General features: G+C 42.3%; 1 protein-coding gene across 4 annotated transcripts in view; it reads right to left on the bottom strand.

The window, feature by feature from the left end:
• Positions 1-15,442, bottom strand: part of UBR4 (ubiquitin protein ligase E3 component n-recognin 4) — a 127,492-nt gene extending 112,050 nt beyond the window's left edge. For 3 of the 4 annotated variants that reach the window (XM_024749780.1, XM_024749781.1, XM_024749782.1), the window contains exons 1-11: positions 15,228-15,403; positions 8,246-8,343; positions 6,904-7,007; positions 5,993-6,122; positions 5,740-5,879; positions 5,131-5,233; positions 4,872-5,013; positions 4,591-4,715; positions 1,507-1,631; positions 837-896; positions 546-736 (exon numbers count right to left, since the gene is read on the bottom strand). In XM_024749780.1, coding sequence (XP_024605548.1) covers positions 546-736; positions 837-896; positions 1,507-1,631; positions 4,591-4,715; positions 4,872-5,013; positions 5,131-5,233; positions 5,740-5,879; positions 5,993-6,122; positions 6,904-7,007; positions 8,246-8,343; positions 15,228-15,403 — 1,394 coding nt within the window. Of the gene's footprint in view, positions 1-545; positions 737-836; positions 897-1,506; positions 1,632-4,590; positions 4,716-4,871; positions 5,014-5,130; positions 5,234-5,739; positions 5,880-5,992; positions 6,123-6,903; positions 7,008-8,245; positions 8,344-15,227 lie in introns of all 4 variants that reach the window. The other variant, XM_024749779.1, reaches the window with a different exon arrangement.
• Positions 15,443-23,634: the final 8,192 nt, after the last annotated feature.

The following is a 23,634-nucleotide window of genomic DNA, read 5'->3' as shown; positions in this document are numbered from 1 at the left end:
GGAAACCCAAAAAAAAAAAAAAAAAAAAAAGAAAAAATGCCTAGCCTTAGAAAATAAAACCTTGAACAACACAGAAGTCACATCTCTAACTTCTTTCCTGGCAAGCAAGGGTTTCTGTCCAGACTTCATCAAAACAGTAGTAAATGTTTCAGGAAGCAAGCCAGGAGGACCTGACAGAATCCTCACTTTACAGGTTAAACACACAAGTGAGTAACCAACCCCGAGTCAAACAAGCCCATTTTACAAAATAGAAGCATTTTTTTTCTGATTTGAACCTCACAGAAGTCCTAAAATACGTATTACACAGATGTTTTCTCCCTCTTATAGAGAAAGAAACAAGATTGGAGAGAATGAGTGATTTACCCAAAATCATACAGCTATGATGTAGAGATAGTAAACTATGATCATCCTCTTGGTAGTTACATTCAATTGGATGGAGGCAAATTTTTCTGTTGCTGTGGAGATGAGAGGAGTTAACACTAGCTCCCCATCAATATAAAATGGCAGGAAAACAAAACCTGAGCAGCAGTCAAGGGGACACATACCCTTTTCCAGGCCCCAGCTTTGGAGAGCCCACTCCCTCCTTTGTACGAGAAAGGATGTCTCTGACCCGGAGAGCAGCCAGCGGATCTTTCTCTTTCCCCTTATCAGCCAAGGCAGTAGGACTGAGGTTCAATATGAGGAAAAGGCTGTTTAACAAACACCAGGCACCCAGCAATTGGAAGTTCTGATAGTGCTATTGAAAAAGGCACAAAAAATATATATGAACAGAGATCTTACAGGCTACATACCTTACAGACTAGATATAAGATAGGAATATAGCAGAGACTTCTTACCTCACCACCAGCCCGGCGGGAACTGCTGATTGCTTGTCCAATCATGTCATAGATTTCAAGCTGTCCAATATCAAACATACACAAAAATCTGAGCAAGGTGACACAGTTCATTACAAATGCTAAATCCTACCCAAAGCAATTTAGCTTGAAGACACCAATATCCTCAAGCCACTTCCAATGACAGAATTCCATCATACTTTCCTTGACCTTCATAAGATGTTGACTCCATCTTTTCATTCAGCTGACGTCACCTTCTCAGAGGCGACCCCTCCACCCAATCTAAAGCAACACACCCAGCACCACATCAGATCACTTTCTATCACATTTGTTCATCCAATCCACTTATCACTATCTGAAACTGTCTTGTGTCTATCATATGCCTCCACTGCAAGTACACTGACACAGTACAGTAAGCCCTTATATATAATTGCTGATTGAATGACTCATCTTTCACAAAGTCCACTGCCACCACAAAGTTGCAGTGTTTCCTGCAGAGCCAACCAATCTGCCAAATAAACAAGCTAAAGGCCTACCTCTTAGACCTACTACCCAAGGGGAAGGGGTATGGAGAGCACTCCACATCCTTCCCTCTAAAAAGAAAGAAAGCGGAACTGGCCATATTCCCTCATTTGAATAATCAAGGTTCCGTGTCCCCAGAGGCGTAGCTTACACATTTTTGGACAATTGTAGCTGCGTCACTCTCATAGTCGTCTTCTTTGGAGCTCGTGGACCCTGTCCGCACTTGCTGGGCACTACCCACGTGAAGGATGGCCATGCAAGTTGCCACGCTCACACCTGAAAAAGAGATACACACTTGCCAAGAAAGTGACACACAAAAACACAGCCCACCTACAAGCAATTCCATGATTTGATTACTGAAAGTAAATTCCGTAAGGGCAAGACTAAACACAGTGTTACCATACAATCCAACAATCGCACTCCTAGGTATTTACCCAAATGAGCTGAAAACTTCCATCCACACAAAAACCTGTACACAAATATTTATTGTAGCTTTAGTCATAACTGCCAACAAATGGAAGCAATCAAGATGTCCTTTGATAGGTGAATCAATGAACAAGCTGTGGTATATCGATACAAGGAATATTACTCATCAATAAAGAGATGAGCTTCCAAGCCACAAAAAGACATAGAGGACCCTTAAATGCATGCAGCTGGCCCTCCACATCCCCAGTTCCGCATATGGAGATGCAGCTAGTGGAATCGGTGGATGCCGAATCTGCAGATGCTGAGGCTGACTGTACTACACCATTTTATACAAGGGACTTCGAGCATCTGTGGATTTTCGTATCCAGGGGGGGTCCTGAAACCCCCCGCCCCCTGCAAGCAAAAGAAGCCTGTCTGAAAAGGCTACATACTACATAGTTGATTCTAACTATGACATTCTGGAAAAGATAACTGTGGAGACAGTAAAAGATCAGTGGATTCTAGGGACTGGCGTTAAGGGTACGGGAGAAGGACCACTAGTTGGAACACAGGGAATTTGGAGGGCAGTGAAAATATTCTTATGACACAACGATGATGGTTACATGACATTATGCATTTGTCAAAACCCAGAGAACTGTACAACACAAAAAAGGAACCCTAACATAGTAAACTATGGACTTCAGTTAATAATAATGTATCAATATTAGTTCATCAATTACAACAAATGTATCCTATTAATGCAATTGTTAACAAGAAGGGAAACTGTATATAACGGAGAGAGAGTATATGGGAACTCCGTACAAACTGCTCAATTTTTCTGCAAACTTAAAACTGCTTTAAAAATGAAATTATTAATTTTAAAATATTTTTAAAATTTTTAAGATGATGGAAAAAAAACAATCCCACACTTAGTATTTCTCAAAGACATCAAGGCCCAATTCCTTTCTTTAAATCAAATTCCAAGTGACCAACTTTCAAAAACAAACCACATCTGGGCTCTTTAAACAACTAAGAATTTTTAGGCGGGATCCCCGACCAGGGATTGAACAGGCGCCCTCAGCAGTGAGAGTGCAGAGTCCTAACCGCTGGACCGCCAGGGAAGTCCCTTAACAACTAGGAATTTTTTTTTTTTTTGCGTTACGCGGGCCTCTCACTGTTGTGGCCTCTCCCGTTGCGGAGCACAGGCTCCGGACATGCAGGCTCAGCCGCTCCGCGGCATGTGGGATCTTCCTGGACCGGGGCATGAACCCGCGTCCCCGGCATCGGCAGGCAGACTCTCAACCACTGCGCCACCAGGTAAGCCCACAACTAAGAATTTTTAAGGACTCTTTAATCCTGATCAACTAAGTACACTGAGATCCATGTGATATTCAAGAAATTCCCTGAAAATTGAAATTAATAAACCGCAAATTTAAAAATGCAAAAATCAAAGATAGAGAACTAGGAATAAACACTGGAAATGGGCTTGGAGAGAGCGCCTGCTCACACGCTGCCTTAGCTTTCCATTCCCACTGCTGCTGCTCTCGCTCAGGCCCTTCACCTGTCTTGCCCAAATGACCACAAATTCCTCCTAGCAGATCTTCCAGCTGGTACTACTGTTTCAATGTGCTCCTAAAGTATAGCTCAGATCATAGCACACTTCAAAATCTTTAATGGTCTCTACTGTCTACAGGATATGGTCCAAATGACTTAGACTGCATTTCTAAGCCCTCTGTGATTGGGCTGTACTTTCTTTCCAGCTGTCCAACACCCACTAATCACACACACACACACACACACACACACACACACACACACACACACACACACACACACACAATGTTCCCCCAAATTCCAGGATACTCTTGGTCCTGCTTTTGCCTCTGCCTAGGGATAGCCAAACTGAAATCCAACCTGCCCTGCAAGATACATCAACAGAACTCCTTTGTGAATACTGCCTTCCCCAATTGAAAGTACGTTTATCTTTATATTCCTGTTTACACACAGATGTTTATAATAAAGCCATTCAAAGAATGTAGGGAGATGATTAACCTCAGCAATTTCTTGGTGCTCCCAAGGTCAGGTTTCTAAGACTGTTCATATCCTCACTCACAGAACCCAGTAAACGTCGAAAATTGTTATGTCTCCCAAGATATACCAGGACTATGGTATTTAAAACCAAGGATCAGTGATTTGGGTTAAAAAGCCACTGTAACAATAACTTAAAAGAGAGTAAACACCAGTTATCAGGCCCCACTTCCAAGGCAGCATAATCAACAGGAAGGGAGGGGATTTTGCCGCAGCATGAAAAATAACAGTTGTTGCATTTATCAATATAATCAGATACCACCTGTTCTATGAATCCTTCCTCAAATCTGCTCCCATAGCAAGACTCAATTCTCCCTTCTCTGTGTGCCCATAATATTCTATACTTCTCTTATCACCTTTATCATCTCCTGTTTTATATTACACTCTGTGGTCCTATCTATCTTCCATTGCTCGAGTATAGGCTCCTTGAGGGCAGGGATTACATACTGCTCATCTCAATATCCCAAAAGCACTTGGAATTTTGCTTTCAAACAGCAGACACTTAACACGTACACACACTATGAAACCAAATATCCACATAACACAATGGCAGCAGTTGAACAATAAGCAAATTTACAAGATTCCTATTGAGACCTCATTTCATCTAGATGAGATATTTAGATGATCCTTGGGGGAAGGGTCTAAGTAAAGGGGGAGAGAGTACTCAGAAGGATCTCATGGTTTCCAGAAAGTGTAACTGTCCTTGGCTGAGAAAATGAGATCAGATATAACAACTTCTCACCTGCATACAAACAACTTAGGCTGAGGACTGTCACATCTTGCAGACGAGAAGGATTGAGAGGTTCCAACACAGGTAGAGAAAGGGTATCCAATGCCATGGTTACATCAATCACCAGTGAATGAAAACTGGAATATAAGAGAAGATTAACAAAAGTGTCTCTTTGAGTCACTTGCTTCTATAATCTGATAGTTAAAGAAAGTCAGCATGTCATAAAAACTAACCAGTTTCTCTCTTGAGAGCAGCATTAAAACGCAAAGCATATGCACCCTGGGGCACCTTACCCATTACGAACAGCAGTGGCATCTGCTACTGTTGCAGGCATGATGAAGAAGGAATTGGCCAACACTGCATCTTGAAACCGATTGATGTAGCGTAGGAAATAGGGCAGGTTTAAACACACACGCAGTAGCTTCTCTGAGCCACCTGAATTAATGAAAAAGCTCAACCTTACAAACAGGCCTCTGCTGCTTGATTTTCTTCCACTTAAGGAATTTCTGAAAGCAGAGAAACCACCTTTCTGATGATAATTAAGAGTCTCACCAAGCTCCTGAAGACTAGCCACATTCTGAGCTATGAACACATTCTTGGTTTTGATAGCAGAGGCTTGATCTGTAGATGACTGCTCATCATTTTCTCCTTCCGCCTGAAGAGGATCAAAGGATGTGAAAGGCCCATCAAGATACTATCATCTGTTGACTGCTGTTCTCAAGTTCAGAATAGAACCAACCATCCAAACTAAACAGCTGCTCCGCAGATACTCTTCAGACCCCCCAGTTAATGAGGCGGAAAGTCCTCTCTAACGCTGGGGAAAATACAAGTCATTTTTCCAAGAGGAGGGGGAAAATATATAGCTTTAAAATATATATATTCTGTAAGTAGTATAGAGTGATGCCTTTTACAGAAAGGAGTACATGCTCTTTGTCTACTTGCATTGAGAAATGTTGGGAAAATGGCCCTCAAAATAGTAATAACTGTGAACAGAAGGAATTGGGGTGTTACTTATTTTTGGTTTGTATTCTTCAGCTTTGTACCAAAGGCAGGTACATCATTTTATATCACAAATGTAAAATACATTTGTTAGCTATTTTTCCTAGTATTATCATCTTAACAAACCCCACAGGATGAGGCCATTTGGCTGAAGTAACTCACCGGAGTCTGTGGACCTACGGGTGATGATGCTACAGTTCTAGGGTTAAAAACTGACGTCAGCTGGTTCAAAAAATTCATCTGGACCTCCTTCTGCTTCAGCTCTGGGCTTACTGGTGCAGCCAGCTCTTTCTGATCTTCCACTACAAAATATAAAAGCAAGAGAGGGATGAGGGGAGTGCCACTAGAAGGCAAAAGAGGAAATAGCTGGCCAGAGGACTGGCCAAGAAACCAAGTCTGGTGAAGGAACACTCACCATCTGACAGTGTCTTCACTGTTTGTGGCAGCTTGGCCGATTTCATCATTGCTGTAAATGTGATAATTTCAGTTCTGTCTAATCGGCTACAGCCAGTGCACAGGCCCTTGATGAGGAGAATCAAGTGTTTCTGGGAAAAAAAAAAAATTCAAATATGCCTTTTAGAAGAGTCTATTCTTTAGGGACTTTTAGCTGGCAAAGGGCCAAATTTAGGTTCATACCAAGAACTGCAAATTAGGAAAAACAGTAAAGCAGAGATCACAACCTGATGGTCCTCAGACCATATGTGCTTGCAGGTTTGTCTTACTGTTCTCAGTGTTGTTGTTGTTGTTTTAATTTGAAGTTATGGCCAACTTTTTAAAACATGGAAGATTTAACATACAAATCCCGATTTCCTGTCTCTCTCAATAATTTACAAGACAGAGCAACTCTGCTGCCATTCCTGTAGGGCAACAGTCAGCTGGAGCCAAACAGTGATTGGCCCCTTTATAGCTGGGTCATGCACCCTTCTCAACTAGCATACTTGACTCACTTTATGTCACTTGCCTGGCCCCCACAGGCATATCTTTGCAATCCTTGAAAAAGCCTCTGCAGCCCTCTACACCAGGGGGTGGTAAACCACAGCCCCAGCTCAGCCCACTGCCTATTTCTGTAAATAAAGTTGACTGGACCACAGCTATGCTCATCCATTTACGTATTGTCTGTGGCTGCTTTCACACTACAAAGCCAGAGTTTAAAAGGCAGAGATCAGCTGCAACGGGGACTGGATGGTTGGCAAATTATCTGCTATGTGGCCTATTACAGAAAAAGTTTACCAACCCCTGCTCTATGCCATCCTTTCTCCATCATTCCACTTGTCAGTCACAAGCCTACCACAAAATAAGGGCCAGAAATGGGCCCATCACTCTTACCTGGGACACAGCACAAGCCTCATCTGGATTCTCCAGACGCAGGAGAGAAAACTCAATCAGGACTTTACAGGCTGCTGCCACAGACTGAAGTTGGTTCCGGGGAACTGAGAAAGGAATAAATTTTACTTAACTTCAGACTGCTATAACTCACTTCAGCCTCACAGTCAATAAACCAAATAAGTATTGAGCTCCGTATGTCCAACATTCCCAATATCGTTCTACGAGAATAATTATTCAGAACCAACAACCCTACAGGCAAACAAAGGCATTTTGGCATTGATAAGCATCAACTGCTTCTAATCAATTTATCTTACATTTACTAGAAATTAAGATAATTATAATAGGAAATACATCACAGTAAGTACCAAGCACTTCAAATATATTAACCCACTTAATCCCTAAACCAATTCTGTGGGGTAGATAATATTGTTACCCCCTTCCCTTCTTTTTTTTTTTTTTTTTTAACAGATAAGGAAATTAAACCATAGACAGGTTAAATGACTTGACCAAAGTCATGCAGCTGGAGTTAAATCCAGGAAGTCTGGCTCTAAAGTTCATGCTCTTACCCAGTAGACTACACTACCTCTCCTTTCCCTTTTTGCAACGGGCTTCCTACTCAAAGTTTCTCCAATCTAAAAGTGATTCTTACAGTGGTAGCCAATGCCTATAATAAACAGCACTAGACACCGAAAGATTACTCAGCAACCCTGTAACTTCCTTTCACTTTGCTTGCTTAGCAAACTATTTAAGTAAAATAATTCAAATTCTTCAGAACTATGTGAGTTAGGATTGGAAAAACAAGTGAAAATGCAAAATTTCAGAAGTAGTGGAAAGTAAGGGCTTGGTCACGTTTGGGGGTAGAAAAGTTTAAAAGATGGGGAACTGAAGTTGAAATCCAGTCACACACCAGAGAACACAAAAGGAGAATTTAACTTCTCACCAAAATCGAATAAGGAATAGAGCCTTGGTTAGTGGCTGCTAACCCCAGGTCAGTATCCACCTAACCCCCCAATCCCACCCACCCTGCCCCCCAAAATTAGCACACTAATAACTACATGTGTAAAATCAATAAAATGCTTTTGATTAAAAAGGCAAGGAAGGTTAACTTAATGGTTATGAAATAGATGTCCAAACCAAATAGTTTTTAAATCCCTTGTAGCTGGCCTCGGTAAAGGAACTTCCAGAGCCTTATCATACTGACAGTTGTCTCCGCTCTTGAATGAACAGGTTACAACTAAAATACAGACTTCATTAACAACTTGTTCAGACACCGTAACAAGAGGACACACAACTTCCCTATTCATGAGCCCTTAAAAGGGAATGACAAGAATAGAATACTTACTGAGGCTACAAACTGTTGTGATATAGTGTGTGGAAAGTGCAACAAAAGATGAGTAGAATGGCTCATACTGCTTCTCGTGGTGCAGGATTTCTGATTCACTGCAAAGAAAATAATTCAGCCAACATTTACTTAGTGCTTACTATATGCCAGATACCCTACCCCTTTACAGGCATTACCTGACTTAATCCTTGTAGCAATCCTACTTGGTAGGCAATGTTATCATCCCTACATCCAAGTTGAGAAAGTGAAGCTTAGAGAGTTAAAACTAAGTACCTTGTTCAAGGTATCAGGCTTAGTAAGTGACAAGGGCTAATGAACAGGAAACACTTTCAAACTCACTTAGAATTAAAGAAATACAAGTAAAAACACAACAGGATACCATCTTCTCCTGTATTACTGACTGGCAAAGACAAAGCTAATAATGCCATGAGCTGGTCAAAGGAGGTGGTAAAGCAGGTCACTCAAAATACTGTTAGTGGGAATACAGACTATAGTAACACATTCTGAAGACCAAACAAGGCCAGTCCATAATGCAGTAACTTAAAAAGAATCAACAACTCGAGGGAAGAAATTATCTGATGGGTGATAAAATCCAAAATTCTTTAGGTACCAGAGTCCTCCATCCCCCTCCCCACACCCACAGCATACAGCTAGATCACAACAAAGTGATTACTAACCACATCCCTTATCTTTACCTGAGAAAATGGCCTCTTCAGTGAAAATCTGGAGCCCAACTACATCTAAAAGCTGGATACATTTATGTCATTCTCTTTATCAAGTCAGATGCTAATTGCAACCCATGGAACAAGAAGGCAAAGAAAACACTAAAATGTCTTATTAAATGGAAAGAGGAGAGCAATGTGGCTAAATAGTTTCCTCAGTAAGTTAATTCTCCAGCAAGAACTATCAGCCTAGGAAGGGAAACGTAAACAGAGTCAGGACTCTATCCACTTGCCGAATCAACACAGGAGCCAAAAAGACAAGCTCAACATGTGGAAGGTGCCATCGCGAGTGATGAATCACCTCAAACAACACTTAAGAGTCTGGCACTGCAAACACTTTGCTATTTGGAGATTTATCAAGGATAAACAGGTGTTTATCAAAGATCAGTTCCTTATCTTAGAATATCTCCTTCACCAAGAAAAAATATTTATGGAGCACCTATGATGTGCAAGAACCTCCCTGCCCATCAAGGATCATTTCTCCCTAGTTGTCAGATGGACAAAAAGAAGGAAACAAAAACCTTAAAACATGAAGCAACACTCAGAGCTTCAGGGGCCATCACACAGGTAAGGGTCATATCACATTCAGCAGAGAACTCCCCAACCCGCTGCTTCCACCTCCTACAAACAGCTGTTCCTTCACTCCCATCCTTACACTTAATGCATTCATTGTTCTAAGGTTTCCCCACCCTGTAATTTGATCCATTTTACTAAGTATTTACCTTCTCTGCTTTATTTCAAAGTTTCAGAGCTGCTTACCCCCACGTTTTTCAACTGAACAGGTTTACCAAAACTAAGAGGAAGACTGCCTATCCAAAGAACGAACTTATTCTGCTGCTTTCATTCCCATTCAGATAATAAAATATATCCAAAATATAGGAGTAAACATATTTAATTACCTGGTTCAATGCTGCCCTATTATGATTTAACAAACCCTACTTCCTGCCCTAGAAATACACAACTGCCTTATTCCAATCAAGAACAAAGAATACACTTTGGGGAAAGATGGACATTGGCAATAAAAAAAAATGGAGCAGTCTTGAGGCTCAACTTACGATTTGCTTAGGACAAGTAAGGATAAACCTAGGGAAATTACTTTTAAAAAGACTTAAAGGTGGGGCACTTCCCTGGTGGTCCAGTGGTTAAGACTCCACCCTTCCAATGCAGGGGGCGAGGGTGATCCCTGGTTGGGGAACTGGGATCCTGCATGCCGCACGTTGCGGCCAAAATAAGAAAAAGAAAATATATCGGAGTGCCTTCTTTAAAAAAAAAAAAAAGAGAGAGAGACTTGAAGGGGAGAGTAGGCAGGTGGACATGTGGCCCAAAGGACAATGTTGTTATCTCTTGATTCTAAAGAAACAACTGTGTTTGAGTACCCTGATGAAGATGTGCCGCCACAATCCCTTACCCCACCCTCATTTCCCAAGAACCTGACGGACACCCAGTCACCAAAGGAGGCAAAGAAATGGAAAAATGGAAGAAAGGGCAAGACGTTTGGTAGGAAGGGGAAGAATGCAGAAATTGAAGGCAAATATGACAGGAAGAAAAATAAGGAGATTTCCAGGTAAAAATATCTCTCCTCTAGGCAGTCAAGCTATTTTCCTTAAACGTCTGCTTCGCCTAACAAACTGCAACGAAAGTATCACAGAGCCTCAAACACTGCTGAAAAGACAAGGAATCTGAAGTGGTTTTATTCCATACAAAATAAATGCAATGCAGAGCATAAAGGGAAACAGCAGCTAAGCAGAAGTCCAATTTGGTCAGAGAAGTCCAATTTGACATGCAAGTAAAAAAGAACTGGCCAGGGTCTGGAAATATCTGGGTTTTTCTAGGAAGAGGTGAAAAATCAGATGTAGCAAAATAAAAGACTAAGGATTTACCTTCCTTCTCCCTCTTAGATTACTATTTATATCTTTGTTGTAAACTGTGGAAACTCCACAAAGCCCTTTCCCCTCAACAGAATCATAAACTCCCAAGTATAGAATCTATTATGCTTGTTTCAAGATACTTAGAATCATGAAACAAGCATAACGAATACATTAATGAGTTATATTCATTTAAAAAATATGTTTATTGACCATCTGCTGTGTGTCACAGAGTACTTAATACATGTTAACCAAAGAACTGCAAGTTTTCACATACATCCCTCACACTCTCCACAAACCTGCAGGGGATGTAATACTGAGACAGGGAAACATTACCTCATCTCACAACTAACTATATACCCTTATCATTTGGTGGCTGGCTTTCTTTCTGTCGGTCAGTCACGAACTCGGCTGATGATGGCACAAGTGCACCCCTTTCTCCCTTTAAGAGATTTTTAGAAAATGACTGCATTATCTAGTGGGGATGTTGTAACAGCTTGTAACAGCTTCTGCCTTCCCAAGTAGGCCTCCTCAGCCTAAATTTTATCAAATAGCTGGGAGGCAGGGACTCAAGGAGGCTTATCACTAAGAAAGGCTGGACAGCCTAGGAAGGACTGGCTCAGGGGAAAAGGGCTTTTTTTCTTTTTTTTTAATCTACAAAGACTCAGTCAAATTATTCAATGAGAACCATTCTCACCAACTTATCCTGCACAGAGTTAAGAAAGGAATTCTGGGGACTTCTCCGGTGGTCCAGTGGTAAGACTCTGCGCTCCCAATGCAGGGGGCCCGGGTTAGATCCCTGGTCGGGGAACTAGATCCTGCATGTGGCAACTAAAAAGATCCGGTGCACCGTGCCACAACTAAGACCCGGCACAACCAAATAAATAAATATTTAAAAAAAAAAAAAGGAATTCTGTATTGGGTAGTATATAAGGCTACATTCAGCAATTACAACTTTAAGCAATTAAGCCCACGTATGGCATGTGCTCCGTTAAGCTAGTTCTAGCTTCATTTCTGGTCTAGAAAAGTAATGGTGTTTAAAAGATTTTCAATCTTTACTGCTAAAAGACACGCTATCAATAAGCAGTAGAAATGAAGATGAAGTCCCCTTTAAGTAAACTCGGATATCTTTCTCCTTTAAAAATCTAATGACAGGGGCTTCCCTGGTGGCGCAGTGGTTGGGAGTCCGCCTGCCGATGCAGGGGACGCGGGCTCGTGCCCCGGTCCAGGAAGATCCCACATGCCGCGGAGCGGCTGGGCCCGTGAGCCGTGGCCGCTGAGCCTGCGCGTCCGGAGCCTGTACTCCGCAACGGAAGAGGCCACAACAGTGAGAGGCCCGCGTACAGACAAAAAAAAAAAATCTAATGACACTTTTGAGAGTATGCTTCCCAATTTATCCATGCTACTCCCTCCTTTGTTTCAGTTTGGTTACAAAGTCAAACTTAACAAACAGGGTCCAGGGAATTCCCGGCAGTCCAGTGGTTAGTACTCTGCCAAGAGCCCGGGTTCAATCCCTGGTTGGGGAACTAAGATCCTGCAAGCCTTGTGGTGCAGCCAAAAAAAAAAACAGGGTCTGGATCTAGGAATTATTTCTTCTACCTTTTCTTCAAACCCAAAGGTCAATTCCAACTATAAAAGTATGAAAGAATAGAGGCAGAAAGTAAAATGGCGGAGGAGTCTCTCAGGGCATGTGTCATCGTCCCCAAAGGTCAAAAAAAGGGAGGAATTCAATGGATGAGCAGGGCACCGGATAGGAAGTAAGAGCTGACATGATGGAGCCAGAACATCAAAAAGGAAAAAAAAAAAAAGGGAAGCAGAGAGTAGCAGACTGCAACAGAAAAATAGAAGGTCCCTGGAGGGAAAGAAGAAAAACATGGAAGGCATAACCACAGAAAGAAACACGGGACTGTCTGGGAGAGGCAACCACAGAGGTAACGTAGCAGCCTAGGCACCTAAACCTTTGATTACCTGCAAAGCGAAGCGCGCCACAGCATCTGTACAGTGCTGGCTCTGACCTGGTTCTATACTCAGTGGCCATAACTTGATGTTCAAGAAATAATTCCACAATTCTGACACCTTTTTTTTTTTTTGGAAAAGCAAATAAAACTTTTGAGAAACAGAATATTGATAGCAGGGTATTAATTTTTGTGCTCTAAACCAGGGGTTGGCCTGCAGGTCAAATCCAGCCAGTCACCTATCTCTGTACAGCCCATATTTAAGAATGGTTTTTACATGTGTTTTTATGGCTGGAAAGAAAAAAAATCAAAAGAACATTTTGTGACATGTAAGTATCATACGAAATTCACATTTGTGCCCATAAATAAGATTGTGGAACACAGCCACACCCATTTATTTATGTAATGTGTATGGCTGCTTTCGCCATACAATGGCAGAAATGACTAGTGTGTACACACCGTATGGCCTGCAGGTTAAATTTACTCTGATCCTTTACAGAAAAAATGTGCTGACCTCTGCTCTACACCAAACTGAACACTTGATATGTTTAGTTTTTCTAACTGTAAAGAACTTGTAAGCCAGATATTTCTTCTGGAAATTACAGAACCATGTAACAGCAAACCAATAAACAGTCCCATTTGCAAGAGTCTGAAAATATTTTATTGAGAGAGGGAGGGAGGGAGAGAGAGAAAAAAACTGTTTCTGTGGGAAAATGACCTCTCAGACAATAAGCACAACCTTCAGATCATATTGCTCTCAGAGAGCCTGAAGAGGACACATAACAGGCTTTCCAAAGTTGACTGAGCCACAAAAACCAGAACAGAGACTTCAAGGATCTTGCCTTCCAATAAAAATATGTGTTACTAAACAGCCATCAGTCTGGATTTCTTTTCCAAACCATGAAAAGAGGTCTTATTAGTGTCTATAAACGCAGGCAAACCTTGATTATCTTAGCTATACAGAGTGCAGGAGGGGCCACTATCACTTATTTGGCAAAATTCAAACGTACCTTGACATATTTGGTTTTGGCTCCTTCTACAGGTTGGAGGGAGTTGCTTAACTATTACAGTTTAAAAGGCGTGGGCCCATAATACTGGATGTATGGGCCAGGGTGTCAACAAATGACTTAATTACCTACTCAGCTCATGTCCATAAAAACATAAAAGCAAATGTTCTAAAAAGTGGAACACTGACCATTCTAAGTAACAGGACAAGTGTAATTCGGGAAAAATATCACTAATCCAAATGTTTAAAACAGTTATAAAGAGACTACATAATTTGAGAGCAGTATCTTTGATATTTGTTTACATCTTCCGAAACTTCTTGGCTTAATAATAAGATAGGAAAATCCATCTGTAAAGTTAACTGTGAACTTACCAAACCAAACCATTATCTTATTCTATTTTTTTAAACCTCATCCATAGTATCACAAACCTAACAACAAACACTATAATAGACAATGTATCAAACCATGGGCCTCCCTTGAGTAATAAATAGCAATTTCTAACCTTCTGGATAACATGTAGGTATACTCTTGTTGGCATGAAGCTAAAATGACCCAGTTAGCAATTGCAGAAAGTTGCTGAAGTCAGGTTTGGCTAGAAAAATGAAAATGAGACTAGCTTTAAAGGTAGGTCTACCATTAAACTAATGAAAGACTGCTCTGAGGAAGGTAAGACAGGAAAAGGCAGGCACTGTGATATCACTGGCCTTCTATGTACACAACTCTCACAATCTAAGAATCTCAGAAAGAAAAATTCATGTAACAGCAAACCAATAAACAGTCCCGTTGTTAAGAGTCTAAAGATATTTTATTGAGACAGGGCGAGTAAACGGTTTCAGTGGGAAAATGACCTCTCAGAATAACACTGCAATGTTTTTAATCAAAGACCGTTTCGGTAGCAATATACCGTAAGTGTCACCTGAAAAGAAAGTCATCAATGATAACTAGTGGCTTCAGTCACAGAAACAGCACGTGCCCCCAAGTAATTACAGCACCAGGGAGACAGTTATTAAATTATGTGGTAGATCTTCAATTTAAACCCCGGGCTCCGCTACGGCCCAGGCTAGGGGGAAGAGCGCTGACGAGAAATGCAAACTCATCAGCTCTTTGACCTTAACATAGGGGGCAGCCCTGGGAACATTCCCCTACGAGGTCGATGCATCTCAAAATCACTCCGAAACCAGCCCGGCCACGCCCTCCCGAGAGGGCGTCCTCAAAAGTTTTGCTCGCGAGGGAAATTGAGGCACAGGATTTACGCGGGTTGGCGGAAGAACACCAGACAAGCTTTCCTCTCCCAGGGCCGGGGAGCCCCGAAGCCGGGGCCAGGGCCGCGGTCTCAGAGCCTCAGGAGGTAGCCGGGCAGAGGGTCCAGATCCTCTGGCACGACCTCCCCTCCCCCTCCCGGTTCCCGCCCCACCGGGGACGCCGCCCGGTACCTCTCGATGACTGAGGCCACCAGCTGCGGCAACTCCTTCATCTCGAAGGCGGAATAGGACGCGGATAGCAGGGGCCGCACCGCCACCTCCCAGCCCGGGGTCGTGTCTGCCTCCGTTGCCGGGGCCCCGGGCGTCGGCGCCGCAGCCGCCGCCTCTTCGCCGCCGCTCGTCGCCATCTTCCGTCGTACTAGTGCAGTTCCCTCCGGGGGATTGCCACCGGCCCAGCGCCTCCTCCCGGGAGGGGGCGGAAGTGACGCAATAGGCGCGTCAGACTGCGCGACGCAGTCGCCAGCCAAAATACGCGACGCGCGAGGACAGCCTCCCTCTGCTCTCGCAGGGGGAGCGTGGCGCGGCGTAGGGACGGGGACTAGGAGTTGCGCCTGCGCAGGCCGTAGTCCTTCGGGTGAGGGCGGGAGCGTTAAGCTCCGCGCCAGCGGGCTGGGGAAATGGGAGGTCTGTGGCTTTCGGGCAGTCCGGAGAGGTGAGTTTGGGACTTGGTTTCAGTTGACTAGACCAAGGCAGCGAAGTACACCTGCATCGGCGAATATAATGGCCTCGGCTCAAGAAAGCTAAGGACGAGAAGAGGCCGTCGAAGCCTAATCACGGTCACCTGCTTCACTTCCCTGATGACCCCCCGCCCACTCCCAACAGTTACAGTATAGCGCTTCAGTTTGCAAAACTCTCCTTCTCACACCGCCTCTCGCTATTGGTGTAATCGCCAGTCCTTTCTTCGCGCTGAAATCCCTTTTATGTTTTTTGTTTGTTTTTTGCGGTACGCGGGCCTCTCCCAGTTGTGGTCCTCTCCCGTTGCGGAGCACAGGCTCCGGACGCGCAGGCTCAGCGGCCATGGCTCACGGGCCCAGCCGCTCTGTGGCATGTGGGATCTTCCCGGACCGGGGCACGAACCTGTGTCCCCTGCATCGGCAGGCGGACTCTCAACCACTGCGCCACCAAGGAAGCCCTACTTTTATGTTTTGATTACCATCATTAGTAATGTTACCAGCTCGTGTTTGCATCGCTCTTTGTTATTTGCCAGGTAACGTTCCATTCCCCCCTTTTTCTACTAGCAAAGAAAGAATGTAAACTTTTCATCCGGTAATTTTCTTGTTTCTGCTTATGGGCTTTTCTTTTCCGCCTAGAGAAGTTCCTTTAGCATTTTTTGTAAAGCTGGTCTGATGTGATGGTGCTGAATTCTTTTAGCTTTTGCTTGTCTGTAAAGCTTTTGATTCTCCATCAAATCCGAATCAGTTCAGAATGATAAATATAGTTAACACTGCTCTATGTTATATATGAAAGTTCTTAAGAGAATAAATCCTAAGAGTTCTCATCACAAGGAAAAACATTTTTTCTTTCATTTTGTATCTATATGAGATAATGGATGTCCACTAAACTTATTGTGATAATCCCTTTATGATGATTTTAAGTCAAATCGTTATGCTGTACGCCTTACATTTACCCAGTGCTGTGGGTCTATATCTCAGTAAGACCTGGAGGAAATAAAATAAAATCCTGAAAAAAAGAAAAAAAACATCTGAATGAGAACCTTGCTGGGTAGAGTATGCTTAGTAGTCATAGGTTTTTCTCCTTCATTACTTTTAAGTATTGTGCCACTCCCTTCTGGCCTGCAGAGTTTCTGCTGAAAAATCAGCTGATAGCCTTATGGGAGTTCCCTTGTATGTTATTTGTTTCTTTTAATATTCTCTCTTTATCTTTAATTTTTGCCATTTTGGTTACAGTGTGTTCCTCTGTGGGTTAATCCTGTATGGGACTCTCTGCACTTCTGGACTTGGGTGACTGTTTCCTTTCCCAGGTTAGGGACCTTTTCAGCTATTATCTCTTCAAATATTTTCTCAGGCCCTTTCTCTCTCTCTTCTCCTCCTGGGACCCCTATAATGCAAACATTAGCACACTTGGTGTTGTCCCAAAGGTCTCTTAAACTGTCGTCATTTCTTTTCAGTCTTTTTTCATTTTTCTCTTCAGCAGCAGTGATTTCCACTACTCTGTCTTCCAGCTCACTGATCTGTTCTTCTGCCTCATTTAGTCTACTATTGACTCCTTCCAGTGTATTTTTCATTTCAGTTATTGTATTCTTCAATTCTGTTTGATTGTTCTTTATATTTTATAATTCTTTGTTAAAAACTTCTTTATAGGAACTTCCTTGGAGGCGCAGTGGTTAAGAATCCACCTGCCAACGCATGGGACATGGGTTTGAGCCCTGGTCCAGGAAGATCCCACATGCCACAGAGCAACTAAGCCCGTGCGCCACAACTACTGAGCTTGCGAGCCACAGCTACTGAAGCCCACGCACCTAGAGCCCATGCTCCACAACAAGAGAAGCCACCACAATGAGAAGCCCGCGCACCGCAACGAAGAGTAGCCCCCGCTCAACGCAACTAGAGAAAGCCAGCATGCAGCAACGAAGACCCAACACAACCAAAAATAAATAAATAAATAAAATTGAAAATAATAATAATAAAACTTCTTTATACAGTGGAATACTACTCAGCCATAAAAAAGAATGAAATAATGCCATTTGCAGCAACATGGATGGACCAAGAAATTATCATACTAAGTGAAGGAAGTCAGAAAGAAAGCCAAATACCATATGATATCACTTATATGTGGAATCTAAAATATTACGTAAATGAACTTATCCACAAAGTAGAAACAGACTCACAGACATAGAGAACAGATTTGTGGTTGCCAAGGGAGAGGGTGTATGGGGGAGGGATGGAATTAGCAGATGCAAACTATTATATATAGAATGGATGAACAACAAGGTCTGTATAGCACAGGGAACTATATTCAATATCCTGTAATAAAACATAATGGAAAAGAATTTTTTAATAAAACTCCTTAAAGGCACACATTCCTATAAGACTATCCTAAGAATTATCAATTTCCTGGACTTCTCTAACTTCAATTTAGGAAATATTAACTCTCCGAAACTCCACATCCTAGCCTTCCCTTATTGTCTTGTTTTGCTGAGTGCTACTTATTTAATATTCTTTACAACAATGCTCTTACTATGCGGTATAATGGTGTACTACATCAACTTGAATGAAATGAAAAAAAAAAAACTCTGATTGCTTGCTCTATGCATCCATTCTCCTCCCGAGTTCTTTGATCAAGTTTACAATCATTACTCTGAACGGAAAGAATGTGAACTTTTATCCACAGGATAATGTCTATATTTTTGCCGATAAAAAATGATCTGGATTCCAGATCTAAGAGGGAAAAGCAGTTTGACTTAAAGAAAGGTATGCATGCCTTGAGGGCCCTCCTGTGTGTGAGTTCTCGGAGGATGACTTCAAGCTCCAGGCCCTGTGGCTCACAGTGCACCCAAATCAGAAAATGTCCACAAGGGGCTTCCCTGGTGGCGCAGTGGTTGAGGGTCTGCCTGCCGATGCAGGGGACGCGGGCTCATGCCCCGGTCTGGGAGGATCCCACGTGCCGCGGAGCGGCTGGGCCCGTGAGCCATGGCCGCTGAGCCTGCGCGTCCGGAGCCTGTGCTCCGCAGCGGGCGAGGCCGCGGCAGTGAGGGGCCCAAGTACCGCAAAAAAAAAAATGTTCACAAGAACTGTGAAGACGTTTTGAAAATCCTGAAAGCCCTGAAATTCTCCCTCATGGCTTGGAGGAGCGCCTTTTATTCCCAGTGTAATGCTGATAAATAAATTGGTACCTGGTGTTCAATCTAGACTCTTCGTAAGAAAAGAGCTATTTTACATTAGAAATAAAATTCAGTCAAGTCAAGGCCAGTCTTGGAGGAAAACATGGCTTCAGTGGTAACAGTAGGGATTTTCCTTTAGTGTCTTATATCAGGGGTTAATAAAACAGCAGTCTCCTTAAACATAAAAAGGATGAAAGATGAAAAGGAAAAAAAACCTTTCCGTAACACAGTAACTATCGTCATATTACAAGATACAGAAACAGAACCCTAAGGAGAAGGCTGGAGACCAAGCATTTTATAGTGGCTCTTAGGACATTAATTTTATTTTACTCAAAGGACAAAATTAATCTGCAAAGGTTCTCCTGGAGAGGCTTCAGAAAATAATAAAAGATCAAATGACCCTGCTCTCCTCCATCCCCCTTCATCTGCTGCAGCTGTACGAAAGAGAGTAAAAAAGGTAAATGCAGACTATCACAGGGAGATTTGCACCTATACCTAAACATTTTTTTTTGGTATATTTTAAATATTTCTAGCTTATAGATTTGAAGAATGGATTCTAGGGTAATGACCTTCCATTATAAATACCATATTAATTTCAGTATTGGAGGTTTGTTCTTGTATTGCTACGAAGATTTAGAATGGGGACTTCCCTGGCGGGGCAGTGGTTAAGACTCCGCGCTCCTGATTCAGGGGGCCTGGGTTCGATTCCTGGTCAGGGAACTAGATTCCGCATGCATGCCGCAACTAAGAAGCCCGCGGTCGCAACTAAGACCCGGTGCAACCAAATAGATAAATAAATTTTAATATTTTATTTTATTTATTTATTTTTTTTGCAGTACGCAGGCCTCTCACTGTTGTGGCCTCTCCCGTTGCGGAGCACAGGCTCCAGACGCGCAGGCTCAGCGGCCATGGCTCACGGGCCCAGCCGCTTCACGGCATGTGGGATCTTCCCGGCCCGGGGCACAAACCCATGTTCCCTGCATCGGCAGGCGGACTCTCAACCACTGCGCCACCAGGGGAGCCCGATAAATAAATTTTAAAAATAATAAATAAATATTTAAAAAAGATTTGGAATGGCATCCACATTCTAAATTTAGATAACGAAAGAAACAGGATAAGTAGGGGAGTAAAAAAGACTTCTAGATGAAACATAAGCTTCTAATACTTTGGCCCAGAAAATAAGATAGAAACTAAAAAATGGTAACTTTTATAAATTATTACCTGAGGGACTTAAAATACTAGTTCTCTTCTAAGCCCAAGTGGCTGGGTAAGGAACTAAAATTTTAAAAGAAAGCAAGAAATGATATAGTCACGTTACAGGAAATATAATGAAAGAAAATTAAGCAGCCGTAGCTGAACTGTGTGGTTTAAAGATCAATGTGGTGGATAAAATAGATAAACAAAGATTTACTATATAGCACAGGGAACTATATTCAGTACCTCGTAAAACTATAATGGAAAAGAATCTGAAAAAGTATATATATATGTATATATATACAGGTATAAAAATAACTGAGTCACTTTGCTGTACATCTGAAACATTGTAAATTAACTATACTTCAATTTTAAAAAAACAATGCACGCTGGTTTATGTACTCTATTGCAAAGCTACATTGAGAGATGGGAGGATAAAGCAAATAGGTGGAAAATGTTAACATCTGGGGAATCCGAGTGAAGGGTATCAGAATTCTTAGTACTCTTCTTGTAATCTTTCTCTAAGTCTGAAACTATCAAAATAAAAAGTTAAAAATATTGTAAATACTTTGTGATTAGGAAAACATGGTTAGTATATCATGAGTATAATGACATATGGCAGGCACTTAACAGAAAGAAAATAGTGTACATAAAGTCTAGGAAGAGTGGAATCCAATGGTTATACTGTATGTATTAGCACTATTGGGGCATGAGGAAGGGCTGTCCTGATCAGCAGAAGTGAATATTCTGGTCTCTCTTGCAGATATATATCTGTGATAAAAACCATGCATAGGATATCACACCCCCTATTCTAAGTCCATAATAACCAAGCAAACTTATAATAGCACTTTGACTTATTTTCCAGGCTTTTTCATAGGAGAGAATATATATTTCAACTAGCAGACATAAGTAGTCTATTCCTCTTTGCATTTACAGTCTTCACTGTCATCAATAAGCTGGCATTCTGGTCATCAGTCTTCTAGTCTAGGTTATCTTATCACAGCACATGGGATGTACAATATCACCAAAACTATAAAGAAGTATGATGGACTTATATGAGTGTGCCTTGGATGTGTATTTTTGCTTTCTTAACTTTCATTCTTTCGGATTGCATGTTATAGTCAACAGTACGCTTCAGGGAATTCCCTGGTGGTCCAGTGGTTAGGACTCCACGCTTCCGTTGCAGGGGGCACAGGTTCAATCCCTGGTTGGGGAACTGAGATCCCACAAGCCGCGCAGCATGGCCCAAAAATAAAAAAAAAAAGTGAGCTTCAATATGAGTCTGTGGTTATTTAATTTAATTAATTAATTTATTTTTTTGCTGTACGCTGGCTTCTCACTGTGGCGGCCTCTTCCGTTGCAGAGCACAGGCTCCAGACGCGCAGGCTCAGCGGCCATGGCTCACGGGCCCAGCCGCTCCACGGCACGTGGGATCTTCCCGGACCGGGGCACGAACCCGCGTCCCCTGCATCGGCAGGCGGACCCTCAACCACTGCGCCATCAGGGAAGACCTCTGTGGTTATTTTATAAAGACACCTTCATAAATGAGCTCAGTCTCTCCCGGAATAGGCACATTCCCAGTATCAGCCATCAGAAATTTAGATAAGCCTCAGGACTGGTGGGAAAATGGCTTCTTGGTTGAAGGTCAGTCTCAACTGACATCACACCCAAACTCCTAAAAAGATGAGGAGGTGGGTGTACACATTCTTTTTGTTATTATAAACCCTTACTGGAAGGATGGTCTAAATAATACAGGAGAGACTTAACTAAAAGAGTGTTCAACTGATCTCATAAAAGTTCCTAATGGTGGGACTGGTGGCGCAGTAGTTAAGAATCCGCCTGCCAATGCAAGGGACACGGGTTCGAGCCCTGATCCGGGAAGATCCCACATGCCGTGAAGCAACGAAGCCCGTGCGCCACAACTACTGAGCATGCACGCTAGAGCCCATGAGCCACAATTGCTGAGCCCGTGCGCCACAACTACTGAGCCTGCATGCTAGAGCCCATGAGCCACAACTGCTGAGCCCATGTGCCACAACTACTGAAGCCTGCGTGCCTAGAGCCCGTGTTCCGCAACAAGAGAAGCCACCACAATGAGAAGCCCGCCCACCGCAACAGAGTATCCCCTGCTCACAGCAACTAGAGAAAGCCCGTGCACAGCAACAAAGACCCAAAGCAGCCAAAAAAATAAACAAATAAAATAAATTTATTAAAAAAATAAATCCCTAATGGAATAACACTTAAGAATTTCAGAGAAAAGACAGTCTCTTCAGTAAGTGGTGCTATGAAAACTGGACAGCTACAGGTAAACGAATGAAATTAGAACACTCCCTAACACCATACACAAAAATAAACTTAAAATGGATTAAAGACCTAAATATAAGGCTGGATACTATAAAACTCTTAGAGGAAAACATAGGCAGAACGCTGTGACAGAAATCACAGCAAGATGTTTTTTCAATACACCTCCTAGAGTAATGAAAATTAAAACAAAATAAACAAATGGGACCTAATTAAACTTAAAAGGTTTTGCGCAGCAAAGGAAAACAAACAAAATGAAAAGACAGCCCTCAGAATGGGAGAAAATATTTGGAAACGAAGCAACCGACAAGGGATTAATCTCCAAAATATACAAAGAGCTCACGCAGCTCAATATCAGAAAAACAAACAACCCAATCAAAAAATGGGCAGAACAGAATTCCCTGGCAGTTCAGTGGTTAGGGCTACATGCTTTCACTGCTAAGTTTGCGGGTTCAATCCCTAGTTGGGGAACTAAGATCTGGCAAGCCACGGGGCAAGCACAACCAAAAACAAACAAACAAAAAAAAACAATGGGCAAAAAAACAAACAAACAAAAAGACAATGGGCTGAAGATCTAAATAGACATTTCTCCAAAGAAGACGTGTGGATGGCCAAAAAGCACATGAAAAGATGCTCAACATCACTAATTATTAGAGAAATGCAAATCAAAAATACAATGAGGTATCACCTCACACTGGTCAGAATGGCCATCATCAAAAAACTACAAACAATAAATGCTGGAGAGGGTGTGGAGAAAAGGGAACCCTCCTATACTGTTGCTGGGAATGTAAATTGGTACAGCCACTATGGAGAACAGTATGGCACTTCCTTAAAAACTAAAAATAGAGCTACCATATGATCCAGCAATCCCACTCCTGGGCATACATCCGGAGAAAACCATAATTCGAAAAGATACATGCACCCCAATGTTCATTGCAGCACTATGTACAATAGCCAGGACATGGAAGCAACCTAAATGTCCATCAACAGAGGAATGGATAAAGAAGATATGGTACATATATACAATGGAATATTACCCAGCCATGAAAAAGAACAAAATAATGCCATTTGCAGCAACATGGATGGACCTAGAGATCGTCATACTGAGTGAAGTAAGTCAGAGAAAGACAAATATCATATGATATCATTTATATGTGGAATCTAAAAGAAAAGGTACAAGTGGACTTATTTACAAAACAGAAATAGAGACACAGATGTAGAAAACAAACTTACAGTTACCAG

This window comes from Neophocaena asiaeorientalis, unplaced genomic scaffold (genome assembly GCF_003031525.2).
Source record: "Neophocaena asiaeorientalis asiaeorientalis breed wild unplaced genomic scaffold, Neophocaena_asiaeorientalis_V1.1 scaffold275, whole genome shotgun sequence".
In the NCBI taxonomy this organism is placed as follows: Eukaryota; Metazoa; Chordata; class Mammalia; order Artiodactyla; family Phocoenidae; genus Neophocaena; species Neophocaena asiaeorientalis.
Note: the sequence above shows the minus strand (reverse complement) of the source record. Positions and strands in the feature narration are given on the sequence as shown.